Raw genomic sequence first — 27,124 nt, 5'->3', positions numbered from 1 at the left:
TTGTTCTGGATTGTCAATAGTGGGCACGTTGCCCCATCCCTCCCCTTTCCTCCCTCGCTGCCTCTCCTCCTCTCTTCTCTTTACCCCGCCTCTCTCCTGCCTCTTGTTCGCGCCACCCTCCAAAGACGAAGAGCATCAGCAGCAGAGAGCCCGCAGCCAGGGCCAGGATGCGGTGCCACAAGTTTTGGGCCGCATGTTCGGTTGGATTTTACGTGTGGACAGCCTTCCTTTTCAAAGGTATGTAATAGGAACACATTATTTACAGTACATACTCAAGGTCTGTTAAGTAAGGGCATAAGTTGGAGCAAATAAGAGGGGTGGGTGTGCTGATTATTTGTGTATTGTTCTAAGTTGTGTTAAAAGTTGAACAACAACTGCACTTGCAGTACAACCAATGCAATGAATTTTTTTTTTTATAGAGAAATCATTTTAGAAAATATTTATAATAATTTGACACTTCAGATCACCTTTCCGGCTGTTCATTATTCACTTGCATTACACCTCTCCACTGTGAGATAAACAATTATGGATACTGTGATATTATGTTATACATATTAGATATGAATTATGCGTATTAACATACACTGTTTATTGTCTTTCAATATGCAATATTTTGCATACATATGCATACGTTTCATACACTTTACATACAGCATTATATCACTTTCAAAATATTATACTTACTACTACTACTACTACTAAATACTAAATTTGTCTATAAATGTTCATTTGAGTGTGAATGGTCATCTCTCTACATGGGCCCTGAGATTGTTTGGCGACCAATCCAGGGTTTGCCTTGCCAAAGTGAGTTGAGATGGGCTCTGGCTCACCCACAACCCTAATAATGCAGTATAGACAATGGACAGATGCATACCGGTGAATGATTTCATAACGTTGCCCCTCTCGTCATCATATTGAACGTGTCAATGCAGACGATTACATGTGACCTGCACATCTGTGCGCATATGTGCATAAGTGCGCACTATAAATGACATATGCACACCATCCATCCCATCATATGAGTATCTTGTTTAGCATCTAGGTTAATTAAAAGTGTGCCTTTTATGTTTTTTTTCACAAGATATATATATATTTATTTTTAAACTTTCACTAACTAAATCCTGCAGAAGCGTGGTGACCTAATGGTTTGCTTGGTCTGAGGTTCGGGGTTAAAATCTTGGATCAGGTGATCCTGTGTGGAGTTTACAATGTTTGTGTAGGTTACTTTGAGTACAAAAACATGCATGTAAGTTAATTAAAGACACAATTTTTGACTAGTGTGAATTTGAGTTTGAATATTTTTTATCTACAAGTACCCAACAATTTGTTGGTGACCAGTTCTGTGTGTGCCAAAAGTAAGATAGATTAAGGCTGCGTCTTACACTCTAAAAACAGTTGGGTCAAAAGTAACCCAATTATGGATCACAAATGGACCGTTCAACTTTATGGGTGAATTTGACCTTACTTTCTGGGTTGTTTTATACAAAATGATAAAAAAAAAATTGACCCAAGTAAAGGATCTTACCAATATTTATGAGTTGTTTTACGCTAACCCATTTCTTGACTCAAAGTTGGGTCAAATTGACCAAAGTACAGGATCAGTCCATTTTTGACCCATAGTTGTGTTTTAGATTGACCCTTAAAATGACCTGTGACCCTAAAGAGGATATGCGGAATAGACAATTGATTGTTTTGACTGTTAGAATGACATGAAATGAATATCAAATAGCCTGATATTTTCTCCATTTATTGATAAAACACATTTTATATAGAACAGCTATTAGATGGATAAAACGTAAATATAAATAGCATGTGGAAAAACAACATTTGAAATATTTGGTCGTACAATCAGTTTTCACGGAATATGCAATGCTGTGAACATTTTAATGTAGTGTGATGTACAATGCTGTTGTTTACATCAATGCTCCTCTCATGGTTCCATAAACAAATGTTTGCGGATGATGTCAGCCTTCTTTCATGAAATGACCAACGAAACACAACAGTTGCCTCATTAGCATGTGCTCACTCTCCAGGCATGACCAATCAACCCACGCTTAATCAAACTGCTACATTAGCATTACAGTTGAATTGATCACAAATTGATTGGTCATTCCTGGAGCGTGTGGCACAAATGTGACATAAGCACACATCAATATTACAATATAAACCGTAGCGTTATATCGTACAGTGGATGACACGCTAATTCCCAGAGTGTATTAAATGGCTGTGTTTAATCAAATTAAAGTTTTGCAAATGTAGCCCCAGTTGTAGTATCATCTTTTCACATAAAGTATAGGCAAACTTTAGAATGCTTCTGCCTCCACACCATGTTATAAAAGTTTAGTAACAGAATACACTTTTAGCCTACGACACCATCACTCAACTGCCACGTAAATGAAATAGACAAGATGAATCAACAGACGAGCAAACAAACCCTCAAAGAAAGCTACTTTTCGATTCTTATCCCCATTCACCGCTGAGTTATTGCTAACTTTGAAGACAACCTGTTCAGAAAAGTCAAAGTAACTTTCAAAGTCAGATGCATCAAAACAACATTCATATTCTGTCTGGGTGGGAATATGATTCAAGCAACCGCCAGCCTGGTGTTGTGTATCAAGTTTAGTCATGTTGTCCAACTTATTGCAATGATCTTTTATTTTTGACCCTCACAAAGGTTCAGACGCTCGTAAGCCCGAGTGTGCCCGGCCCAGATGCTGTAATATTAACGGCATCATTTCCATTCAACGCTTCATCTCTCTCTTGGTGTCTTTCCCTGTCTTTTATTCTGTACTGCAGACTTTAATACTTCCCCCCCAGTCAGCAATAAGTGACTCTTCCCGTCAGTTTGCTCTTTAATCATGACCTATCTGTAGATTAGACTATTTAATGACTTGTTCCGAGTGTTACCCATGGCATAAAGTGGTTTATGTGGCAATCTTCAGTCACTGATGACATCCCAAAGCAATGAAAAAATCTTGTGACCTTCATCTTTCAGTGTCAAACATGTCAAACATCTCAATAGTGTAGTTGATGCTCCACTGGTTTTATTGCCGTGGCAACGCTAAGTCACCTACTTTAATGAACTGTAATACTGCTGGACTGGGTTGGCAGCTATCATGTTGGGTTAATGCTAGCGTCGGTTTTGACATAGGAGTTCAGTACTCGTACAAACTTTGCTAAATCATGTAATCACACATTTGTTAAACTTCACAATCGTAAACAAAACACTTATTGTCGCTTTGTCTTTTTTCTACAGTTTCAGCTCTAGAAGGATTTGCGCTGGTCAAGAAAAGATTCAATGAGCATGAAAGTTGTAGACACATGGGAGGTCTTTGCTCACGGATTAGGATTAAACATCAAGTGGTTTTAGGGCTGTGATCGCTTACCATAGATTATAAAACTCTTCTATATGATTCAGTCCAGCCAGAGAGCCATTAAGACACTAGTCCATATGTTCTGCTCGCCACGTCACTCTTTTGAAAGCAGGAAGTTCTCAGTGATTTAAAAGTCCTTAAATAATAATAGTCCTTAAATAAGAATAGCTACAATAAATTGGGGAGACCGGGGCTAGTTGTATCACGGGTAAATTGTCGCATTGCAATTTTCTTCTCCACCAGAGGGCGCAACGAAAAAGTGGAGTTCTAGTTATCTTCGTATAAATGGTCAGGGGTTGTGTACTGTCTGAGAAGAGAATAGCACACTGTGAGCTGATATGAGTGCCAGTTATCTGTTTTGCACAGCCCAAAGTAAAAATGTCTCAACTTCATATATTTTGAAACAGGCGTCGTACATAGACAAATTCTAGCAGCAGCAAATCATGTGGACTTGTTAGAGGAGAGATTCAGGCATCTTGTCATGCCTGAGTCACTGCTCTGTTTTAAGCTAACTTTAAACTAACAAGTATTAGCCAACATGGTAGTTTGGGGCAACTTTTCTAAGTGATTTGGGGGTTTGTTGTCACATATGCAAAGACTGAGCCAATGAAAAATGCACCTCTGGCAACTCTGTTTAAGTGTGCCAGATTATTCTGAGGAAATTAGTTTGCCAGGTTTTGTTTCATTGTTTAAAATTTATTTTCCAGTTGTTGGAACTACAGTATGGCTACATGTCAGGACTGGTTTAAGATTCATGATGAAACATCCATCCATTAACCGAAATCCTTTTTATTTTTTATTTTTTTTTATTCAATTTAATCTCAAATTTCCAGTTTAAGGGAAGCATAACAGGCATTTTAGGCTAAGAGCTATGATCTATATGCCAGGAGTACCTAAGGACTTTATTATATTTTATGTTAAAGCTTTCTAAATGACTACGGTAAATTTTTCAGACCAATGATAAACAATTTCTCTGGCTTTAAAAACAAACAAACAAACAAACAATAACAGGAGAGCAAGGATAATTCAACCCTTGTTTTATTAGTTGCAAAATCCAATGTGACATCGTACCCCATATAGTGTGACAACCTACCCATTGGTGGGGCAACATGTCACATGTTCACTCCTTCTATTTGATGGCTTATAACTCTGCACTGACACAAAGTATGAAAATGACATGAATACAAGAAAATATACCTAAGACTTTGGTCTTTCATCTGGTATACATTTTGTTTATATATGATGTATTGATTCCAAGACATATATAAAAGTATAAAAAGTTATACAACTAGCGGGGCTAGTCTCCCCTACCTTAAAATTCCAAATGTTATGATTGTAGTGTTATACTTTGCTTAAGTAACTTTAACACATTTAATAATCACATATGTAATTATGATTTAGTAGGCAGCGTCACCGTTTAGCAGGCACCTGAAACTTTTCATTTGGCGACATCTTCACAGAATGTTGATTTCCAGTGCGCTGATACGCTGCCTATTGCTCACCTTACTTCAACTTTGACTTCTTTTGAAATGATTTTCCAATCAACTTGTGCCCAGCTCACCTCCGCTCGCAGATTATTTCACAGGATGATTTCCTGGGTTTTAGATTGCAGCTTCTGAACACCTGGGAGCTTCACCGCAGAACTCCCCCGATCTTCTTCTGTTGACCTCATTTTTGCGTCATTGTTCCAAATAAAGGGTCCAGTGAGTGTATTTTACCTCAATTGATCGAGAGTCAAATGTATCTTAGTTTCCTTTCTCTTTCTAAAACAAAAGTGTGTCACAATTATTTATTAAACAACAAATGCTGCTTTGGGAGTTTATTTTCCAGCCGGTTTTCACACGGGATTGCATTATTTGCATTACTTTTATACACACGTATACACAAGCCAACACATTTTCGCACCAAAATAGCTGGAGATGTGCAGAGTTGTCATTTGGTTGACTCACCACAGCCCCTGAGGGAGAGGTGGGCTGTCAGAGCATTTGCTGTGCAGAACTCGTCCCCCCTTGCCAGGTCTAGATTACTGCCCCAAAACACTGAGGGATCAAAGCTCCTTTATAATTCTCAAATGTGTCATCATGTTTTGTGTTGATCCGATCAAGTTTGTTTACGATTTGTTTGAATTTGTGTCCTAAGAATGTTCCCCTTTAAATGTCTTTAATCAAAATTGATTTAATCTAATGCAACTAATTAGATAACCTTTTTTGGTCTTTTTCTTGCGGATTTTTTGGCATTTTGTTTATCCTCATGATTCATATAACCATTGTGACGCTCATGGCGCTATTCCGTGGCGAAGCCGGAATTGACCATGTGGGCATACAAAGACTAGTTGTAATTAGTAGAGAGAGGCAAAGACTTATATTTTTGTGACGGCATAATACCTTTGCACGTTGGATCAGTAATGCTACTTTTAGAACGTAATTCCGAGTATTTTTTTCCCCCGCACAATGTTGCATTGAATTCCTGAACGATACGCTTAAATTGCTGTCTCGGATCATTTAGATCAGCTAATTTACAATCAGCAAATAAATGTGTGAGTCAGATGCTGCAGCCTGAGCGGGTTTAGCGCAACTAAGCGCAGACACAAAAACATCAGACATTTCTGTGTGTTTGAGTGTATGCTCATGAGTGTGTGAGAGCCTGTGAAAGGGAGAATGGGTCCCTGTGGCAGTCTGTTTTTGGATAGACCGCCTCTGATGAGTGTGTCTCAAAGTCAGGCGCGACGTTATCGCCGGGCTGTTTGACAGCAGCAGAGAATAATAGACTGATTAACCCCAAACAAATGCATTTACATTCAGGAAGGCACACTGCCCACATGAAGAGAGATCCGACGAAATTCCTTCCTTCCATTTTTAGGTGATACCAACTAATTGGAAACGGTGCCAATCATGTTTTTCTTGGCTTGTTTATTTCAATCCAAAACCCAATTGGCTGTGGAATGTGTTCATTTATTGCACAGAAAAAAGCAAGTGGATTCAGGACAGCCAAAAGACTGTGAGAGGAGAGAAGGAGATCAAAAGAGAGGATGCTCATACAAAATATACAAAAAATGAGGTTGCATAAATTAGAGCTTGATGCGCAACACTGATGGTGTATAAAGCATCGAGTAGGGAGAAAAACAGATGAAGAGATTAAGGAAGCTAAGAACAAGTTTCTGATTTTTTCCAATTTAAATTTGCATGTGACATTTAAAACCCTTACAATTCCAATGATTTTTATCATAGGCAATTTGGGTGGTCTGTTATCTGCTGCATTCAAGAAAACTGGGAAGCACAACGGAATGATATTTAAAGTCATAGTGCACTAAAACACTGTCTTCATTTATCACTTATTCTATTAATGAGTACAAGTGGGGTCATGTCATTCAGCATCGTGCTTCTCAAACTTCTGCATCCATGACCATTCCGGTTCTCATTGTGAATGAATTGGTTATTTTGAGTCCATATGCAGCCTAAATGCATCCTGGGTTCAACCAAAATTGACCAACAAATTGAATGGAGTTACAGACAAGAGTAGTGCATCATAATTTTTATCTTCCATAACGATTAGTTGATTATTGTGTCACGTGTGTCGCAGTGTGGACTCACTGAAAGTAATATGCAAAGCATGTTTTCATCGCTGTAATCCACACATTTTCATTTTCTCCATCTCTCCATAGTCATAAAAAAAGTCCAATATTCTTTCCAGATGAAATCCATGAAGAGAAGATTGCATTAAAGGAGCAAGAAAAGCGTGTTAGTTTTTGTGCTGTGCTACAAAAATAAAAGTCCCACGCCTCACAGCCCCCCTGTGGTGCTGACACCCTTGGGCTTGCTTTAGTACCCAGAGGTGTTCTGGCTCTGCTTATTAAGTCAGAACTAATTCTATGTGCAGACATGCAAAGTTTTGTGCCATTTCCAGTACACACGTCTTGACCTTTATGTACCATTAAAAAACAATTTAGAATTCTATATTCTGCACATTCCACTCACATTTCTACATATGAATAATTGCAGTATCATTCCCATTAAGTTCAAAGTTTACACATCTACACTGCTCGTTTAGTGTGTTGTCTCCTTTGGATGGATAGACCTTCACATAAATGTATAGCTTTTTCTTTCAGAGCTGTTTTGAATAGATTATATCATGAAGGGTAGCTGATCTAAAACGGCAGTGGTACATGTTCTTTTAAATTTATTTGTTACATCGCCTTTTAACAACACTCAATAAGTGTTTGTTGGGCACTAACACAACCTATTCCATCACAGATGCTGTTTTTTTTAACTGAAAACATTCCACGTGATCCTTATTCCTCTCCGGCCCAGAGGATGGCCTCGATTTCCCAAAAACAATTTTGGGCTCGTCAGACCACATCACACTTTTCTACTTTATGTCAGTCCATCTCAGATGATCGATCCCAGAAAAGCCGGGGGCTTTTTTTGGTTGTTGTTCATATATGGCTTTCACTTTAAATGGCCCAGTTTAAACGTGCATTTGCAGCTGCAGCGACAAACGTGCTAACCGCTCTTGTGACTGTGTTTAGGCCTATCAGTTGCTAAGCTCCTTTATTTTGTCACAGGGTTGGGCATAGCCTGGTGTCTTTCAGTATTTAAGTTCTGCTTGCTCAGTCACACGTTGCCAGGACGACTAGTCTACGATCATGCCTCGTCGTCAAGCTACTTTGCCACTGCTGCGTCCAGCCCTGTTCTTTGTTCTGCCTTTGGTTGTGCCATTCACTGCCTCTTAGGTTTGTATATTTGCATCTAAAGACATTTACTTTGCCACTTCCTTGTCCCATCTGCTTCTGTGTCCAAATTTTGCTCCTAACATATCACTGGCAATCATTTTCTAAAGTGCTCCTGAGTCCATGTGGCAATATCCTTTACACAAGGTCACTGACATTCAATGTTGGTTTTGGGCTCTGCCATTTATCCAGATTCTCTGAATCTTTTGATGGACTTCAGATGATGAAATCCCTAAATTCTTTGCAATTATACGTTGAGTAAGGTTCTTCTTAAACGATTGGGCTTTTTGCTCATGGAGTTGTGAACCTCGCCCCATCCTTGCTTGTGAACAACTGAGAGAGTTTCAAGGATGCTCGTTTTATACCCAATATATAACACTCGCCTGTTTCCAATTAACCTGTTCACCTGCAGAATGTACCAACCAGGTGTTTTTTTAACATTCCTCAACTTTCCCAGTTTTTTCTTGCCCCTAGCCCAGCTTTTTTGGAACACAATTCCTAATTAGAGAATACATGCAAAATACAATATCATTTGAACTTTTGCATCCATTTGAACATTAAATATCTTTCCTTTGTTGTGCATTTGATTGAATATATGTTGAAAAGGATTTTATTTTGATTTAGTTTTGTTTACATAATGCACCAATTTCATTGGTATTGGGTTTGTATGTCAATTTGCAAAAAAGCATTATAAGAGATAAACTGTGGTGACTCAACGTGCATGGTGAGAAAATGAAAAGGAAACAGAATGAAGGATCAAATAATCACAAATCTCTATGCTTCCTTCTGCTACCGGAAATTTCTGTGATGATACTCATCTCTCTGCTTTTCATGTCAGCTTCATTACTGAGATGATAAATGAAAAAAAAAAAAGTAAACTGGGATGCCTCTCTTCATGCCTGGTGGGAGCCACACATGGTTTGTTCGTGCATTGAAGACAGTCATTATTTTCTTCCTTGTGAGCACAATTTCATGAGGCAGGCAGCAGCAGAGGCACCAAATCCCCCTCACTACTGCTGGCATTATTTTTTTCATGTTTGTGTGGACCTCAGGACATGCTATGACAAAACACACTCATTATTTGCTGGAACAACGGTTGAGGTTGCCAATGTGTCTGAATACACTGTACAAAAGCACACGTATTTGTAACTTTTCGTGCACTGTTTGTTTCTTCAGAGTCTTTGGGCAGCCATTAAATAACCTGTGGTTTATTTTGTCTTTCATCTACAATGGAACATGATGACAAAAAATGTTGGTGCAAATAAGTGTTCGCAACTTATGAGCGGTTTCTCAGGAGGATCCTGGACACAAAAGCAGAATGTCAGGAGGGTGTTATTGTTTGCTGTGAGGATTAGTTGCCTTGTTGTTTGGCAACAGATGTGATAATCTGAGATGTGATGATTGGCATGACAAATTGATTGATCTTTTTTTTTTGGACATTTAAGAATTTTGACATCTAGAATTTAGGCAGTATGGGAGAGTTGACGTCTGCATGTTTTCCTCCTGCTTTCACCCATCTAGTTCACTGTCCAAGCAGACTGGTGTAGAAATGTAAATGGCAAGTAAACCTGTACAAAGTTGAGTTTGGCGCGGACCCTTATTGAGGGGGGAAAAAAAAATCTAATTGTAAATGCTGAAATACTGTGTATAAATACTGCTCAGATTGGCAGAAAGTGAACGCTAATTTCACCAAGCTGTTAGTTAGTTGGCTCCAGCTATTATGATCTTTGGAGGAGGTGTTTTTATCATGAGGCTGATTTCTCGAACATTGTCATGCTCCTATATTTTGAAATTCCTTTATTATTCTTATTTTATTTAGTTATTCCATTTATTAACTCCGAATCCAGCTCTTTTCACAGTTCCACTTTGATTCTTTGAGAATAATGCCTAATTGTTAACAATTAGGTTGTATGAACATTTCTTCCTGAAGTCAGATTTAAATCTCCTTTTTAATCATTTCTGCCACCCAAAAATTTATATTCCAACAAATTTTTCCTTGATCAATAATATAAAACGTTTTCTGAAATGCCAATCTCCATTATGGTGCACCTTATAGCTTGCTTTTGCTTTGTCTGACCTCAAACGCTAACCTGCCATAACGCTCCCCATTTTGGCATTAATGGGCCGATCAACACCCTGCCAGGCTGAAGGCACACTTCTTTACTCTTCGCAAAACTGGGATTGACTTGATCTCATTGTGATCCAGCTGTGGATAAGCGCCATGTGGATGACGGCTGAATGGAAGAATTGATGGATGGCCTACCTGAACTGTACAGTGCTGCTGTCTAAATGTTGCTGTAAAAAAAAAAAAGGCTTTACTGTATGATGTAAATAAGCCACTTTGCGTAACTTTCCTCTTGCTATGTTGGTCCCCAGGATCTCTGCAAGGAGAGCACCAGAGGAGACTTTACAAGGAGCTGCTTGCTAACTACAACCGACTAGAAAGACCGGTGGTCAACGACTCAGCTGCCATCCTGGTGGAGCTGGGATTCACGCTTCTGCAGATAATAGATGTGGTGAGGAGCATGTACAGTATTTAGTATAAGTATTTGGTATTGAAAGATGTGCCGTTGAATGGTAAACTGTTGGTGACGTTTTGTTTTTTTTAGGGGGGTTGTTTTGTGGAAAACACTACTTCACCTTTATATTTTTATGCAGGATCGTGAGTGATCGGCGATAACAATGAATACACAGAGACTGATATACTGTGCTAGAATAATTGTGCCTTTTATTCCCCGCAAACAGCAATCAACACCTGTACTGTGCTAGAATAATTGTACCTTTTATTCGTCAATAAAATTGAATTGGTTATTAGGTTGTGGTCATTTCTCTATATCGAATGAAACAATGTACAATAAACACAATTTTGAAATCACTAATTTCACAAAATGATGCATAATTTTTGTTTAAAAATTTATTTTTCCTTACGATCTCTCTCTGGTGTCAGGATGAGAAGAACCAAGTATTGATGACCAACGCCTGGCTGCAGCTGGTGAGTCACTGGCAAGATTTTCTACAAGATGTTGGCATCTGTCTGTGGGATGTATTTTGTCCATTCAACCAGAAAAACATCACAAATGCTCCAGTTTGCCCATAAGGTGTAACATCACACATTTGCAAAGGTATTGACTGTTCATGGTGAACAGTATATTGTAAATGGGCCTTAGGTAGATGCTGGCCAAAATTCAAACACAATCTGCTTCTTTCTCTGGTGGTTGAATCGGTGGAGGCTGATGTCTGTGGATCTCACTCTGCTTCATCTATCCTTCCTTTCCTCAGTCTTTCCTTTGGTCTCTTGAGGTCTCCCTAATTGGTTGGAATTTTGATGTTTCTGGGGTTGGTAAAAGATTCTGGTTGGCAACCCGGTGGGTAGTAGGCGATGTCTGGTCGGTGCTGGATTTCACTTTTCTTTTTTTTCTTTGATCCTTCCTCGGGTCTCCTGACAACTTCACGACTCTAGCGGGATTCTGAAGTATTCGGTTTAGGTGAATGGTATGGGATTTTTAATAGGTTTTAAGTGAAATAATGAGCATGCACGCACGCACATATGCACACACGCATATACTCTTGCACATGCAATTTTTTTTTTTATTGAAAAAGAGAGAGAGTAATGATGAAGACATGTCGAATCGGTAAGATTACAGAATGAACAATACTGAGCTCTCTCAGGCAAAAAAAGTAAATGGGCCTTAGGGAGTCACACAGTTCTCACCCCTTACTATAGTTTGTCCAGTCAAAAGCCTGCAATAAAGAAAGTTACAGTATCAGGCTATAAAATAAATGAAAATGTGTGCATGAAAATGGTATTTGGGATTTTTATAAGCCCTCACAAGATGTGCACGGTCAGCATCTTTTCCATGAATGAAAGATCATGAAAACACTCCTTTAGAAAGACATGAGCCTTCTCATTTGCCTATGTAAGCATTACTAAAACAGTGCAAATAAATGTCATATCGTATTAGAATATCTCTCTGCCTCTCAGTACTGGACTGATATCTACTTGAGCTGGAACCCGGAAAGCTACCCTGGTGTCCAGAACCTTCGATTCCCTTCAGACCAGATCTGGACTCCTGACATCCTTCTCTACAACAGGTCAGAGTTCTTCCCTCCCCATCATGTATGCGGCAAGGCAAACGTTTTTTCGTTAAATCAGGTTTATTTATTGCTATGCTGCGCTGCATTGTTTCTCGTCATGGGTGTCATGTGGAAATATTGCAAACACCAGTGATTATAAAGCATGCAGTAAATAGAGGGAAAAAGTCATACAGTACCATAGTTGTAGATCCCGACCCCCCGCGTTGGTACATAAAATGCAACGTGAGTAAATACTGATGAATGTAAATACTGATGAATCAAGAGTGATAAAATGGCCTTTTTTGGTCGATGATGACTCGAGCAGCTGTCGAATCTTCGCTTAGACACAAGCACGGTACTGAAGATTAATGTGTGGACATGTTTGTCCAAATCCCTCTGAGACATTCATTAAGTCCTTTAATCCTGAATGGATTTTCCAGGCGATAAAAGGCTGACTTTGTAATTATCCTAATGTATTGTTCAAATTCTCTTCAATTGTCCTTCCTTGTTCTCCCACACAGCAGCTTTATCTTGTTTAAAATCGAGGGGAGTGGAACAAAACAAATAGCTCATGCAAATTGTTATATTTTTCAACAGTTTTTTTTTTCTTCAAATTTGATTTGAATGTGAACATCTTGTGTTTTATCTGTCATAAAAAGGTGTATTTAAACATCCCCTTCCCAATTGCAGTCTAATCCTTCTTGTCCAGACGCATTTTACTAGGTGCTATGCTTAATCCCTACATAGAAATAGAAATTTCTGCAAAGTAGTTTCACTCATTAAGAGCTTGTATATTATTTGGCTCATTCCGTATTAGGATAGTAATAAAGATATTTAATTTATCATTGGAGAGAAAACAGAGCAAAGTGTTGTTTTTCTAATCATCCCCATTGTGTGGGAAAACACATTTGCACAGCAAACAAGATGAATGATTAACTTTTGACCTCAGCCACCTCATATGCGCGGAAATGGATATTATTAAAACATTTGAACCATTGTGGCTTTAGCATTAAATAATGACCCTGAAATGCCATTTTTTTCCACACACAATAAAAAAAAAGTATCTTCAGGGCTGTTATCAGTCATTTTACTTCAACAGCACTGTTACTACTGTGTATTTATTAAATATTAGATTTATTTCACACTTGCATGTCAAAAGGGAGCATGAGGACAAAACAAAGGTTTGGGTGTATTAACCCAAATATTCAAAGCTGAGCTTTTAGACCTGCCGGATTACCCAGCGTAATCCTACTGCTCTCTTTCCCCATCTCCTGCCTCATTTTCTCTATCATCCATCCTACCTCACTACTTCTTCTTGCATTTGCCATTTCTCTTTCATAACTCACCTTCTTGCCATCACTCTATTCAATTTTCTTCCGTATTTTATCTTCCGAGCTCTCCTGGGTATTGTTTATAAATCATACCCTCCACAGAAGCTGATTTTGTCAAGCAGTCAGTATGTTTGGCCTCCTTTTCACCCATTTTGTTGTCTTGCAGGTATATCAACTCTTTTAGTATTCTTTAGTATATCAATAATAGTTGTTAACCTTAGTTAAGATACAGTAGGTGTATTCAAATAGCTAATTTTACAGTACACTAAGGAGAATATGTTTTTATTGTTTTTATTATTATTATTTGGCAATTAACCAGCAACCATGACTACAAGGAGACGTGTATGTAGTCTGTGCTTTTTCTTTCAGTTCTTCTTTTTTAATTTTTCTTGCCTCCTAAGAAGAAATGAAAAAATACAGGCTTTAACACTAATATGTAATGCAAATAAAAACATCTTCTCCAGTGCTGTAATGTTATGGACATACTCGGTATGCCTTCAGGGAGATTCCAGTAACACTGCAATCTCACTCTTCTGAATAGTGGATGCGCTCATTGGCATGCCGTTCGGATGGGAGAACGTTCAGCTCGTTTGTTTTTATGTGACCTGTAGGAGCTATGAGGTCAGATGGCATCATTATCTGAAATATATTTCATCTAGAATTGTTCCTGATGAGTCATCCACCTCATGTCGTTGGTGCTTGATACTTTTTTTAGATCAATAAGTCAACCTCCATCAGCTGCTTTTGCAAGGACATAAACACATGAAGAGTATTATTTATTTATCTGACACTTTGATGGCTTTAGATTGTGTCCTGGCTATTTTTCAAATATTTTTTTCCAGGAATTTGGAATACCCACCACATCGAGACTTTTATTGACTTTTCAAAATGTCTTAATGATGAATTTTCTTGAAAAATTAAAGAACTGTAATTCTGGGAATACTGACTCATGATAAGGTTTCATAAAATAATCAAAGTGATGAGTTATGAATTTTACCATCCACTGAAGCCTCTTTAGTTTTAAACTGCTTATACCAGGATTGAATTGGGAAATCAAATACTTTTATAGTATGCTTTCCAACAATGAATCCCAATTAACAATATGTCTTTTGGATTCAAGTTTAAAGTTTTGTGTTGCGTCGCTGTAGTTTTCCCCTTTTTGTCAGTTTCCCTGTGCTGCTCTTGGTTGCCCCCATGGAGGAGTTTAGAACAGCCATGCACATCTGTAATCAACTACATATCTTAAAGTGTACCAACACACCAGAATCGTACTGGATTATTCCTTTTGTTCCTGTTTGGCTGTGTGAATTCTGTCACGCACCAATTCGGATACATTCTAACCTCTTTGTTTCTAGGTGTAAATTGTTATTCAGTTTTTCAAGTATAAACTCTGGTTTACTTCTTTCTTGCTAGGCATGATTTATTTGTACTTTGTAACTTGCAACGTTCATTATTCTGTTCTACTCATCTCTTTTGATTTGTCCTTTAGTTTGATACTTTTCCCTACCCATTTGGTAGCACTTTTTGCTCCCCAGATTTTGCTCTTTAACAAGTAAGAGGAAGGTCAAGACCTGATTCAGGAAGGTAGGCACCCCTGCGATGCATAGCCCTGTATGGGCAGCAGATATAGCTCATCGCTGTCTTCCCTGTATGGCAGTATACTGTAAGAGTGAAGCACTTAATTGTTAACTCTCTACAGAATCCATTTTATCTATGAAATTATCATTCAAAATAAACACAATAGTTAAACAATCAGAACACTATTGCATTTTTGCCTATTACCTCCAATGACGTTGAACCATGCAATGGAACTGCACCTTCCTGCGACCTGGCCATTAACTGATCATGAACGGACTCCTTAGTTCGGGCTCATAACCCATAACTGATTTTTGGGTGCCTCTCATTTGCCCTTCTTGCTTTTGCCAGACAAAATGGCTCATGTGGGAGTTTACATAAATACTCAGATGAAAAAGCAACTATATGACCTCCTTTCTCATTGTAGGATAAAGTCAGTGGTCTCACTTGACTGACGATCGATCAGTTGTGTGAAGGACATCCAGCTCAGGTTAGGTGCTAGGTGTAAGGCGCTCTCTCAGGAAAACGCAGTTTCACGTGCAAATGCATTCAAAATAAAACGCCAAATGAATCAATTGATGGATTTATTTTTATTTTTTGTATATACATAACATATATACAGGGTGTCCATAAAGTCTCTTTACCATTTAAAAAAATTATTAAAAATGCAATTGATTAGATATTTTATTCAGATTTGTTCTATTGTATTCAGTGTTAAAAAAAAAAAACACACAGTGTTTATCATTACTGACCTTAAGCAAAGGATTACTGATGCCATTGCCACAATTGATGAGGCTATGCTACAGCGAACATGGCAAGAAATCGAGTACCGTCTTGATGTGCTTCATGCAACTAATGGTGCCCATGAAGAAGTGTATTAAAAGAGGTAAAAAAAACTTTAATAAAACCTGAATACAATAGAACAAATCTAAATAAAATATCTAATCAACCCTATTTAAGAGAAGAAAACATTATTTAGCCCTCAAAATAATATTGTCATGTAAGATGTTTACATAAGTATCACAGCCCAGTTCATATGTACCATTTTTACCAAAAAAAGTATACACATGAAAAATATTGAATCCTGATTGGTACTTAACACATTCAAACATACAACAGGAAATTGAAAAAGCATTAATTTCACACAGTCATGTAACTATATAATAAATGTTAATGTCATCTAGTCAATACATTGTCAAAATTTATATTTATACTGTACAGGTGAAAGAAAATGCAGTTGCTAAAATCGTTTACTCTGACAAATCATATACAGTAATTTTCTATGATCCAACTATTCACAATTAATTCACACATGAACACGCGGATTAAATTATATCATTATCATTTGGCATACCCCCACAAGATAAACATGCTGCAACAGTTATGTAATGCAAAATTATTTCAGTAACATGATCAAACACTGTAGCCCACATTTCTTACAGTTGATGACTCGAGGAAGATGCTTGGAAATAATTTATTTAGCGCACTTCATTTGTTGTATATGCTCTCCGCCCACAATAAATATGTCACACTTGAAACTAGATGATCACTGTACTGTATTATTTGCCAGTGGGCTTCTTGGGCCATCTCATTGACCACTGAGCCCAGACACAATGCCTGATGTTCGGATCTCCTGACTGACTACTTTATTCCTGAACTGTGCATTCTGACATTTCATTTCATACATAAAGTCCTCCGCGGCGAGTTTTTGCGTAAGTACGCCTATAGTTCAGAGTGTAGAGTCCACTTTTGTCACGAACATGGCATGTCCTTTTGACAATGACCCTATTGATGAAGGTGCCGCATTATTGCGAAGGGAAATAAATATTCGTCGTGAGATTGTTATCAGACCGCACATAGATATGCTGGTATTACCGGACAGTTATGTTTTTGAGCGGTATCGTTTCACGTCACAGTCCATCACCTACATAACTTAATCCGTCCTTACATTTGCAAAATTTCCAGCTGTAGTCATGCACTCACATCACAGCATATATTGTGTGTTTTCTTATAATCGTTTGAATAATGTTGTGCAGGATTGAAATGAATGAATGAGTTACCATTTGTTGAAGAAAATAATCTTTTCTTCCGCGTGTTTGTTGTCTTTCGGGTAGAGAGAATGTTGATTATCTGAATACAGGCTGGAGATCGGTGAACAGTTCCTTCGAAGGTTTTATTTTTACAGAATATTCTGGACACAAGCGAGTTTACAGACAATGGCTGCAGCTTCTCGCAAGTGTCGCGATTACAGACACTTACAACCTTCTTATACTATCTTGAAGGGCGGTACCACAAAGCCCCCACAAAACAGCCCACCTGGAGTTCACCGGACATGACATAAGACTTTAAAAACATCATTGATTACAGACACTTCAACCACAGTCAATGGCCAATTGTTGTGGAAATAGACGAGGTCCCAGTCATGACGATAAGACTTTAAAAACATAATTGATTACAGACACTTGGCAGAAATTGCGATAACACTCACAAAGTTTTACTGAGGAAATAAGTCAAATTAAAACAGTTATGACTAAATCTGGGCAGAAAACCCTCTTCACATTCAACAGGTTCCCCCTGTAATATTATTGTGATTGCAAAGGACTACATTTAAATTTACGCATTGACCCGAGCAGCAACGTTGTCCCACGCCGCCTTCCTCTACGGGGAGGCGCTGCGGTGTTGCACTTTTTTTCTAAAGACATGTTCAAATTCGCCATGTGATCGCATTTAGATTTTCAGTTGAGAGGGGAAAAAAAACGCGGAAGCCGCGCTCTGCGCTACCCCGTTGCTATGGTGACTCGACGAATCGTGACTCCATTGATGTGGACTTTTTAGGCCCCGTCCACATGTCTGAGCTTGAAACAGATCACTTTTGAAACCGGGCTCCAGAGTGGAAAGATTTCAAAACGCGCCCCGTACGCGTCCGGCTGGACACCATATGCAGGATACTCCTCCAGTGATGACGTAATGGTCGCAGATTGATGACGTATGCGTCAATTCTCGCCTGACTGCGCGCGAACCGTCAGTCTGTCAACAACAATGGTGGATAGCCGTGTCGTAGTCGTTTTGCTCAGCCTCCTTAGCTTGCTTATGCTTTTGCAGCAAAATATTTTGTTTATTTTTGTTTATTTTCTTTATTCCCACGTTCAACAAGCGGTGTCGTACTTGAATCACACGCCATTATCACTTCTCTTATGTTTGTCTTTTTCATGTTGTTTTGATACATTAAAAGTCATGTTTGTTCTGTAGAAAAAATATAAAAAAGTGTTCATCTTCTTCGCTGATTCTTCTTCTACGCCTTCCGTTAACTGCCTGTGGCTGCGCTACAGCACCACTCCAGACTTGGCATAAACATTACAGCCGTTAAACGTCCTCCGCGTCTTCTTTTGAACACACGCAAGTCTTGAAATGCTTCTGTGTGTACGAGATTTGTTTGAGAAACAAAGCCAGCTTTGCTTCCGTCCTTAGTGCAGTGGCAACGCCAGGTGAAACTACTCTGTGTTGATATAACTACCTCAAATTAGCTGTCCTGGAAGCCGAAAACGCAGAGTTTCCTATCTCAGGGCATATCAACTCGCTTTTCAGTTAGTCTAAGTGTTTGTTGAACATGCTTTGTGAAATGGACCCCAGGGTTGCTAACCAAGAGAAAGAAAACTTCACCCATGCACACAGTTATGAAAATAGGGCCCATTGTCTTAAAATTTCTCCTCTGAGGTCATAGCAAAACCACAAGTAATTTACCCTTTTCCCTAACGTGTACTATCTTAATGAATTCATAGCTGCTATTTTTAGGTTTAAGACAACATAAATCTTTAAAGTTGTCAGTACTGTATGCACACATCATATTGCCTGGATTACAAGAGTGTGAACACCTTCAGTTTAAATACGTCTTCAAGTAATAAAAGCTTGAATAATTCATGATGTGGCTTTGCCTCTGCCACCCCCACTGGAACCTGGGGCCACAGCTGTTAGTGGCACATACAGAGAAGGATAAGTCACAACACGTTTATATGACTCATTTTGACTAAAGGCAGCATCAAATAAAAAGGGATCAATCCAGATATTTTCCCCGTGCTTTCTTTTGTCGGTGCTTTGATTGAAGCGGGTTCGCACTAGTTTGGGATTAGATTGTCAGTGTGTGTATGGCTCGATTGTCTGTGCTTTTATACTTGTGCATTAACAACTGACAGTGGGCATTTTTTATTAACACTTGAGTTTACTATGCTACTGCATTTCAATGTTGATCCATATGGTGGTACTTACAGAGCTAAATATTTTTTAGAAACATTATGGAACCGCTGGTCTACGTCATAGTAAATTAAAATAAGCGCCGATTTTGATGCATCTATGCCATGGAGTCTATAACTCTCTCTCTTACTCTCCTCACAGTGCGGATGATCGTTTCGATGCCACCTTCCACACCAACGTTCTGGTGAATGCGTCGGGTTACTGCCAGTACATCCCGCCCGGCATCTTAAAGAGCACTTGCTACATTGACGTGCGTTGGTTCCCCTTCGACGTCCAGAAGTGCGACTTGAAGTTTGGCTCCTGGACACACAATGGCTGGCTGCTGGACCTCCAGATGCTGGATGTTGACACGTCCACCTACATACCCAATGGCGAGTGGGATCTTGTAGGTAAGTTGTTTTGCATTTCGCTGGAGGATTAGGATAAATGAATCATGATAAATAAATTTAATCAATAATTTAAGATCCACGGCAGCATTTGGGAAAGTTGTAAAAGTGGTGAAGACTGACGTATTTAAGAGAAGTTCGTGATTCAGGTACCACTGATGATTTACTTTACACCATAGAAAAATTGTTTTGGGAAATGTAAGTTTAAAGCAAATTTAAATCTAAAGTGATGGAATTGGAAGTGTTAGTGGAAGAGGCAAGCAAACATTTCTGAGGTACACAAAATAAATAGATGTCAACAATAATTTTATGGAAGGCAATGACCACTTTGTTTGCACTCAGGTGCATGGCAATTGGATGTAAAGCTACTATTTTCTTTGCCTATCCTTTATAACAGTGCTTTTAAAACTTGGAACAGCATACCAGGAAAACTGCTCTGGAGGCCAGCATCAATTGCATTGCAAAATAGGCAATATGTTGTGACCATTTTTGCTGCCATTGTTTAGCAGCTACCATTTAGACATGCTATTTAAAGAAGCAAAATCAGCCGGCGCATTCTTAGGCTTGACAAATCATATTGCATGTGCTAAATTGATGTGTGCAATTTTGCACATGTAGTTGACACATCAGCTCCCACTTTCAAATGTCCTTATTCCGGTTAATATTGAAATACATACACTTAAAATCACATCTAAAATCATTTCCAAAGTCCATTCATTCATCCATTTTCTTAAGCGCTTGTCTCCACAAGGGCCGCGGGGCATTTCCAAAGTCTCATGCATTCAATTAATAACGGTACCAAAGACTAAAACAAAGCACATCTTGATATAATTATAGCTAGTTTTAGTTACCGGTAGTTTTGTAAACCTAAAATGTAGTTTCAGTTAATTTTAGATTTTTAATAAGCATTTTCGTTTCTATTTTATTTCGTTAACAAAATAGTTTTTTGAATTTTAGTCTTAGTTTTCATCAACTAAAATAACCTTGTTTCTACGGGAACTGTTTAGACAGCCAATTGTTAGTCTGAATTGTTAAAATAGAGCAATACATTTATCATTTATTTTTGTTATTTAAATGTTAGTTTATTATTCTTAGGTGGGGTCTTTGATAAGCCCGTAATGTTTTTCTACCTTGCCTTCACATGTGTTGTATTTATTTTAATTTTTTGATGCCATATTTGTATTTTTTTTTAAGGTTGTGTAAATCAACAAACACACAATTATGCCCATTCCTAAAGATGTCGGTGTGCTAGCAATAAGACATCCAGACAATCATGAAAATGCAACAAAGATAAACCTTATAGAAGCATTTTTCCACATTTATCCAAATGACTCCCTTCTACTTGACTTCTTAAACCATTAACTTGTATACCAGATACTGATGACATACAGTAGGCAAACTGGTAACTTAGTAAGCCTGCATGGGGGATGAACCATATTCATATTTTGGATCTTAAATTGAAAATGTTTAGGGAAAACCCTGTCTCAAACAGAAGCAAAGAAAAAAACAACCATTAGGTGCATTAGTTTTAGAACACCACCCAAGCGGAGTCTTCCAGCTGGGAGAGTGGCTTCTAATGTTTGAGCCCTGAGGAGGTGTTGGCTGACTGGAGCTGAGGGTCGGACGGAACAGGCATCATGGCGTGCAGCTTTTTGACACACTGACAGTCATGTTAAATGTGAGAGCAGACAGAAACATTTCTTCAAGATTAATAGCTCGACACAATGTGTTTCACTTTATTTCAGTGTTTCACTAGTCTAGCCATAACACAATACCAAAGCTGTTGTCGTACATTTCCTAAATTGTGTGACCCATCTCTCCATTCATCCTTCTTCCGCCCATATGGCTGTTTACGCAGACAGATGGGATGATTGTGTTCACGTTTTTTTTTTTTTTTTACTTTTGTCTGGTTGTGTCCCTCAGGTGTCCCAGTCAAGCGCAATGAGCTGTACTATGACTGTTGCAAGGAGCCCTACCCTGACGTGACCTTCACAGTCACCATGCGCCGCAGAACGCTTTATTACGGCCTCAATTTGCTCATTCCCTGTGTGCTGATTTCTGGCTTGGCTCTGTTGGTCTTCCTGCTGCCTGCTGACTCAGGAGAAAAGATCTCTCTTGGTGAGATGATGCACAGATGAAAACAATTAAGAATTGTGGATTTAGCCATGCCTTTGTAGATGCAACCTCCTTGTCTGTGATGGAATTTCTGTCCATATTTGTGAAATGGGAGTGACATAGATGTTGCATCGGTGAGGATCTTTGATGGGGTAGAGGACACTGATAGACAGGTGTAAATTTTTTATGAAATTTACTTTGATCAACTTCTCAAGGGCAGTTTCCAAAAACTGAGCATTTCTCCTTATATACCCAGTCATGACACTCACCATATATATATATATATATATATATATATATATATATATATATATATATATATATATATATATATATATATATATATATATATCACTTTATAGGGTGTTCATCTGAATCTAGGTTGAAAATGATTAGCAAATTATTGCATTCTGTTTTTATTTACATTTTGGAATTTGTACCAATAAAATGAGGAAAATGTTGATCATTCATAAAACTATAGCTTATGAACTAAGAGTGTGACACCCCTGACAAATGAAAAGAATGAAGAAAAAAGAAGAAGCTGGCACTAGATCGCAAGGACAAAAAGTTCACTTGCATATATGATTAAGGAGTCAAACTTATAAACTTAATCGGCCGGAGTTAAGGAATCAACGTTAATCAAGTTTTCTTTATTGTCGGTGTATTTTGGTGGTGAAGTCAAATTTAAGTAATGTAATGAAGCAAAACTTTAAATTCTGGGGTATCTTCCCAACTCTTATTTCAGCAATGCTGCCAGTAAAGGCAATAAAAAGGCAGAATAGGAGCTCACTTAGAACATTGAAATAAGCTTTTAGTTCATTTTTGCACTAGATAGTTAGTGGCTAATTGGTATACTTTTCCCCCCTTTTTTTTAAAGAAGGAATGCTGACAGCATTGGATATTTCCAACATAGCTTTTACCGTGTAGTGTGCAATACTTTGTGTGCATATGTGTATGCAAACATTCTCATAAATCATGTAGCAAGCCATGAATACATGCATGTAAAACCGCTTGGAATAATTTAATTTTTGAGTGGAGTTCTATCAGCCCCTTGGTTTTTGATGGATATCCACGTGTGGATGAGCAGTCACCAGTTAACATGAGTTTGACAGATTTCTGGAGGGCTAAGCTTCCTTGAACGTTCCACATGACAAATTACTGTGATTTTGAGATGATAACTGATTACATCCATAAGTAATTACATGAATAATTTCACACACCTGTGATCCCACTCACACTAATCATTTTCCTTCTTTTCTGCCTTGTCTCTGTTTTTGCTAAGGAATCACCGTGTTGCTTTCGCTAACTGTCTTCATGCTTCTGGTGGCTGAGATCATGCCGGCCACCTCCGACTCGGTTCCCCTTATCGGTGGGTTCTATTTATGTGTGCCTCTATGTGTAATATATCTACAGAGAATCGCCCACAGGAAAAAAAAAACTGACACATCCTAAAGTGGAATTATGTTGCTGAGCTATTTATATGAGTGTGCACGCTGTTGCGATATGGCTCTGGCCATCAAAGCAAAGTGACTGTAATATTGATTCTGTCAGTAAACGCACCAACATTAACGACCGCATCACCGTATCATCTTGGCTATCCCTTGTCGTGTTTCTGCCAGCACTACACACCCGCATTATGATACTTGTGTTATTCAATGCTGCCTGACCTCGAGATATGATCACCTGGAGAATAACTAATTCCAAGGGTAACTCATTTGGTATATCCTGCAGGTGTCCAAACATAATTCCCACCCCCCCAAAAAAGTGTGGCCTCGTTGAAAGCTTTCAGAACCACCAAGACAAAAAACACTTAAAATGGTAGGGTGGGAAAATAAAGAAATGATGAAGGGAAGATGAAAAAGAAGAGGGAGGAAATTAAGCATCTTTGGTGTTGAGGTTTATGTTAACGGATCATATGCTATAATTAGGGAATTCTGAAAAAACTGTAAATAAACACAAATATATTTGATTTCAGGCTAGTCTGTTACCTGGAAGGTGTCAAAATCACATTGGGGAAAATATTTGTGTACTCGATTGTGACTATGCGGTATTAGGTTAAAATATACTTATATAGATAAATGTCTACCCACACGAAAATAACATTTATTATAAGTGACAAGAGGGCAAGCCCAACTGTCCTCTTAATTAAAATGATTAATCTTTACCACATTGTGACTGAATGTGGCTGTTAATTACTTTCAAAACCACTGCCTGAAATAGACGCTACATCTTTTATCATTAGCACGGAATCACCAGAAAATGCATTGTTTTCACTCACATTTATGTTCTCGTGAGCGGGAACCACTGCCCCATCACGCAATTCCTTTCCTAATGTTTTAACCTCTGGGCAGTTTATCTTCAATTATCAAACAAACATATTTTGGGAATGTCGGAGAAACCCCACACAGTCACAAGAAGAACGTACAAACTCCACAAAGGAAGTCCAGAGCTGAGATTTGAACCCTGGACCTGTAAGACAGTACTATCCACTAGTCCAGTGGTTCTCAACCGCGGTCCTCGAGTACCCCTACCCAGCCTGTTTTTCATGTCTCCCACAAGCAACACAGGTGTTTCAAATGTTCAGCAAGCTCTGCATAAAGCCTGATAACGATCCTCAGCTGTGTTGACTGGGGAGACATGGAAATAGGTTGGATAAGGGGTACTCAAGGACCGGGGTTGAGAACCAATGCACTAATGAATACACACACACACACTCACACGCACGCACACACGCACGCACACACACACGCACACACACATACTCACCCACATACAAAAAAAAATAAAAAAATACATAAATAAAAAGAGAGCAATGATGATGACATGTCAAATCGGTAAAATTACCGAATGAACAATACTGAGCTCTCCAGAAATATATATATATATATTTTTAAATATAGAGAACCAATGCACTAGTCCACTGTGCTATCCCTTTATTACATTTGTCGTCTGTCTTGCAGCTCAATACTTCGCCAGCACCATGATGATAGTAGGAATGTCGGTGGTGGTGACTGTGATCGTCCTGCAGTTTCATCATCATGACCCTCAGGGAGGCAAGATGCCCAAGTGGGTAAGTGATGGAAATGACTTTTTTTTGTTTTTAGGACCATGGTCCCTGTGATCTCTCTGCATTCGGGAGAGGGTAATCTTTAGAGCAATTGACAACATCCTTGCTTTGAGGTAAGAATAGCGCTCAATTGGGAAGTAATTGTTTGTACATAAAAAGATGTACAGTATAGCTATTCAATTCAATTTTATTTATAAAGCACCAAATTGCAGCAGCAGTTGTGTCAGGGCATTTTACAGATGGAGCAGGCCAAAGACCACACTCCACAAATATTAAAAGACTAAATGATACTCAACTGGATCCTTACTGAACCCCCACAGAACCACTAGGTGATAGAGGCAATGAAAAACTCGTTACTGGGAAGAAATCTTAAGAGAGGGAAAGACGTAAATAGAGTGAGAGCACATGTGCGCGATAGAGCTGACCATCAATTCATATCATGTTTTGAAATGAAGTGGACTTGTCGAGGCCAAGTGTAAATTAAATCATGGCGTCTTAAAATGTTTTTGCAAGCCACATTTGACACAACTTTGGGTTGTTTTGTTATCGAAACAACCCCCAAAAATCTGCCATTTGCTCTAATGATACTACACATAAAATTAATTAATTCATTTTTATTTAGCTACACACCCTTAAAACTATCCATCCATCCATCCATTGTCTTAACTGCTTGTCCTCACAAGGGTTGCGGGGGGTGCTGGACCCTATCCCAGCTGGCAGGGTACACCCTGAACTGGTTGCCAGCCAATCGCAGGGCACACAGAGACAAACAACCATCTGCACTCACAATCACACCTATGGACAACTTGGAGTGTTCAATTAACCTGACATGCATGTCTTTGGAATGTGGGAGAAAAAAAGAGTACCCGGAGAAAACCCCCACAAGCACGGGGAGAAGATGCAAACTCCACCCAGGAAGGCTTAAGCCCGGACTCAATCTCACGTCCTCTGTACTGGGAGGCGGACGCGCTAACCAGTCATCCACCGTGCCGCCCCTCTTAAAACTACCGGGTCTGAAATAACCCAATCTTAGACAAAAGTTGGACCAACCAGCAACTTCAGTCAATTTGACCTAACATTGGGTTAAGATTCCGATGCTGCTCAGTGACAATTTACTTTTGTTGCTAGGTTTTCTAAATGTTACTACGCTTTGGTCATTATAGTAAGTTAAAGGTGATCAATTGTTGTGTAAACAAAGTGAATGAGTTCAACACTGGTCACTGAAAATGTCAACTCAATTATCCATGAGTGTCTTATACTGTACTGTACATGTTCAGGTTCGGGTGGTCCTGTTGAATTGGTGCGCTTGGTTTCTGCGCATGAAGCAACCTGGCGATGAGCGGCGACGGCCCGGCTACAAGCACCGCCATACTACCCAGCACCACTCCAGCACCAACTCTATCGAGATGGCCGCCATTCCAAGCCTCTCCATCCCTCTTTCCCAAACTTCCTGCCCACCGTGCACCTCAGGCACCTCCAATGGTTCAATGAGCCTCTACTTTGGCGGCTACCACCCGATGGAGACTCCACACTGCCCGCCTTCCAGTGACTCTGGCGTAGCACTGGGGGGTCGTGCTCACTGCTCCCCCGGTGAAGAGTCTGAGCCCCCCGGTGTTTGTAGTAATGTTTTGGGAATGGGTGCTGGTATGGGAGTCGGGATCCCGCCACCGGAGATTCAGCGTATCTTGGAGGAGGTGACCTACATTGCCCAGCGCTTTCGGGATCAGGATGAGGCTGAGGCCATTAGCAGTGAGTGGAAGTTTGCAGCCGCGGTGGTGGACCGTCTGTGCCTGGTGGCCTTCTCGCTCTTCTCAATCATTTGTACCTTCACCATCCTCATGTCAGCGCCCAACTTCATCGAGGCTGTCTCCAAGGACTTCACATAGCTGGATGCGGGAAAAAATACAAATAAATCATTTAGTGCTCTTGGAGGGCCATTGATGAGTATTTTTCCTATGTAAATATACATATTTTAAGTCTCAATTCTTGCTCGTTTTTACAAACACGTTGTCCATCTGAGCTCACATGCCAAACACACACACTTGTTCAAAAGGCAGGTTTTTGTGAGATTAAAAAAAAAAAGTAGAATGGGGAGGTTTGTTTGTTTTTATTTAGATGGGAAGCATAACTAAATAACTGAAATGATGTGTTTGTACAAGTGTGCACACCCTCTTGCTTGTGTAATTATGTTAACTTTGAAAAAGAATACTGCTACCAAAAAAAACACA

The 27,124-nt window shown here is 39.1% G+C and overlaps 1 protein-coding gene across 1 annotated transcript; it reads left to right on the top strand.

Annotated features, from left to right (window-relative positions):
* The first annotated feature begins 111 nt into the window (after positions 1-111).
* On the top strand, positions 112-27,124 carry LOC144059013 (neuronal acetylcholine receptor subunit alpha-7-like). The gene is made up of 9 exons (XM_077577777.1): positions 112-237; positions 10,477-10,616; positions 11,048-11,092; positions 12,083-12,192; positions 19,470-19,717; positions 21,638-21,832; positions 23,112-23,198; positions 24,790-24,899; positions 26,174-27,124. The coding sequence occupies exons 1-9, from the start codon at positions 168-170 to the stop codon at positions 26,780-26,782; spliced, it is 1,614 nt and encodes a 537-aa protein (XP_077433903.1). The 5' UTR covers positions 112-167; the 3' UTR covers positions 26,783-27,124.

The sequence above is a fragment of the Vanacampus margaritifer genome, chromosome 10 (genome assembly GCF_051991255.1).
Source record: "Vanacampus margaritifer isolate UIUO_Vmar chromosome 10, RoL_Vmar_1.0, whole genome shotgun sequence".
NCBI classification, from domain to species: Eukaryota; Metazoa; Chordata; class Actinopteri; order Syngnathiformes; family Syngnathidae; genus Vanacampus; species Vanacampus margaritifer.
The sequence above is the reverse complement of the archived record's forward strand: the minus strand, read 5'-3'. Positions and strand labels throughout refer to the sequence as shown.

Bases quoted from the DNA above. Each gene is read 5' to 3' on its own strand.
- LOC144059013 (XM_077577777.1), top strand. From the start codon at position 168: ATGCGGTGCCACAAGTTTTGGGCCGCATGTTCGGTTGGATTTTACGTG. The intron at 12,193-19,469 runs GTCAGAGTTCTT...CTCTCCTCACAG, and splicing joins GACATCCTTCTCTACAACAG to TGCGGATGATCGTTTCGATG. The intron at 21,833-23,111 runs GTGAGATGATGC...GTTTTTGCTAAG, and splicing joins AGGAGAAAAGATCTCTCTTG to GAATCACCGTGTTGCTTTCG.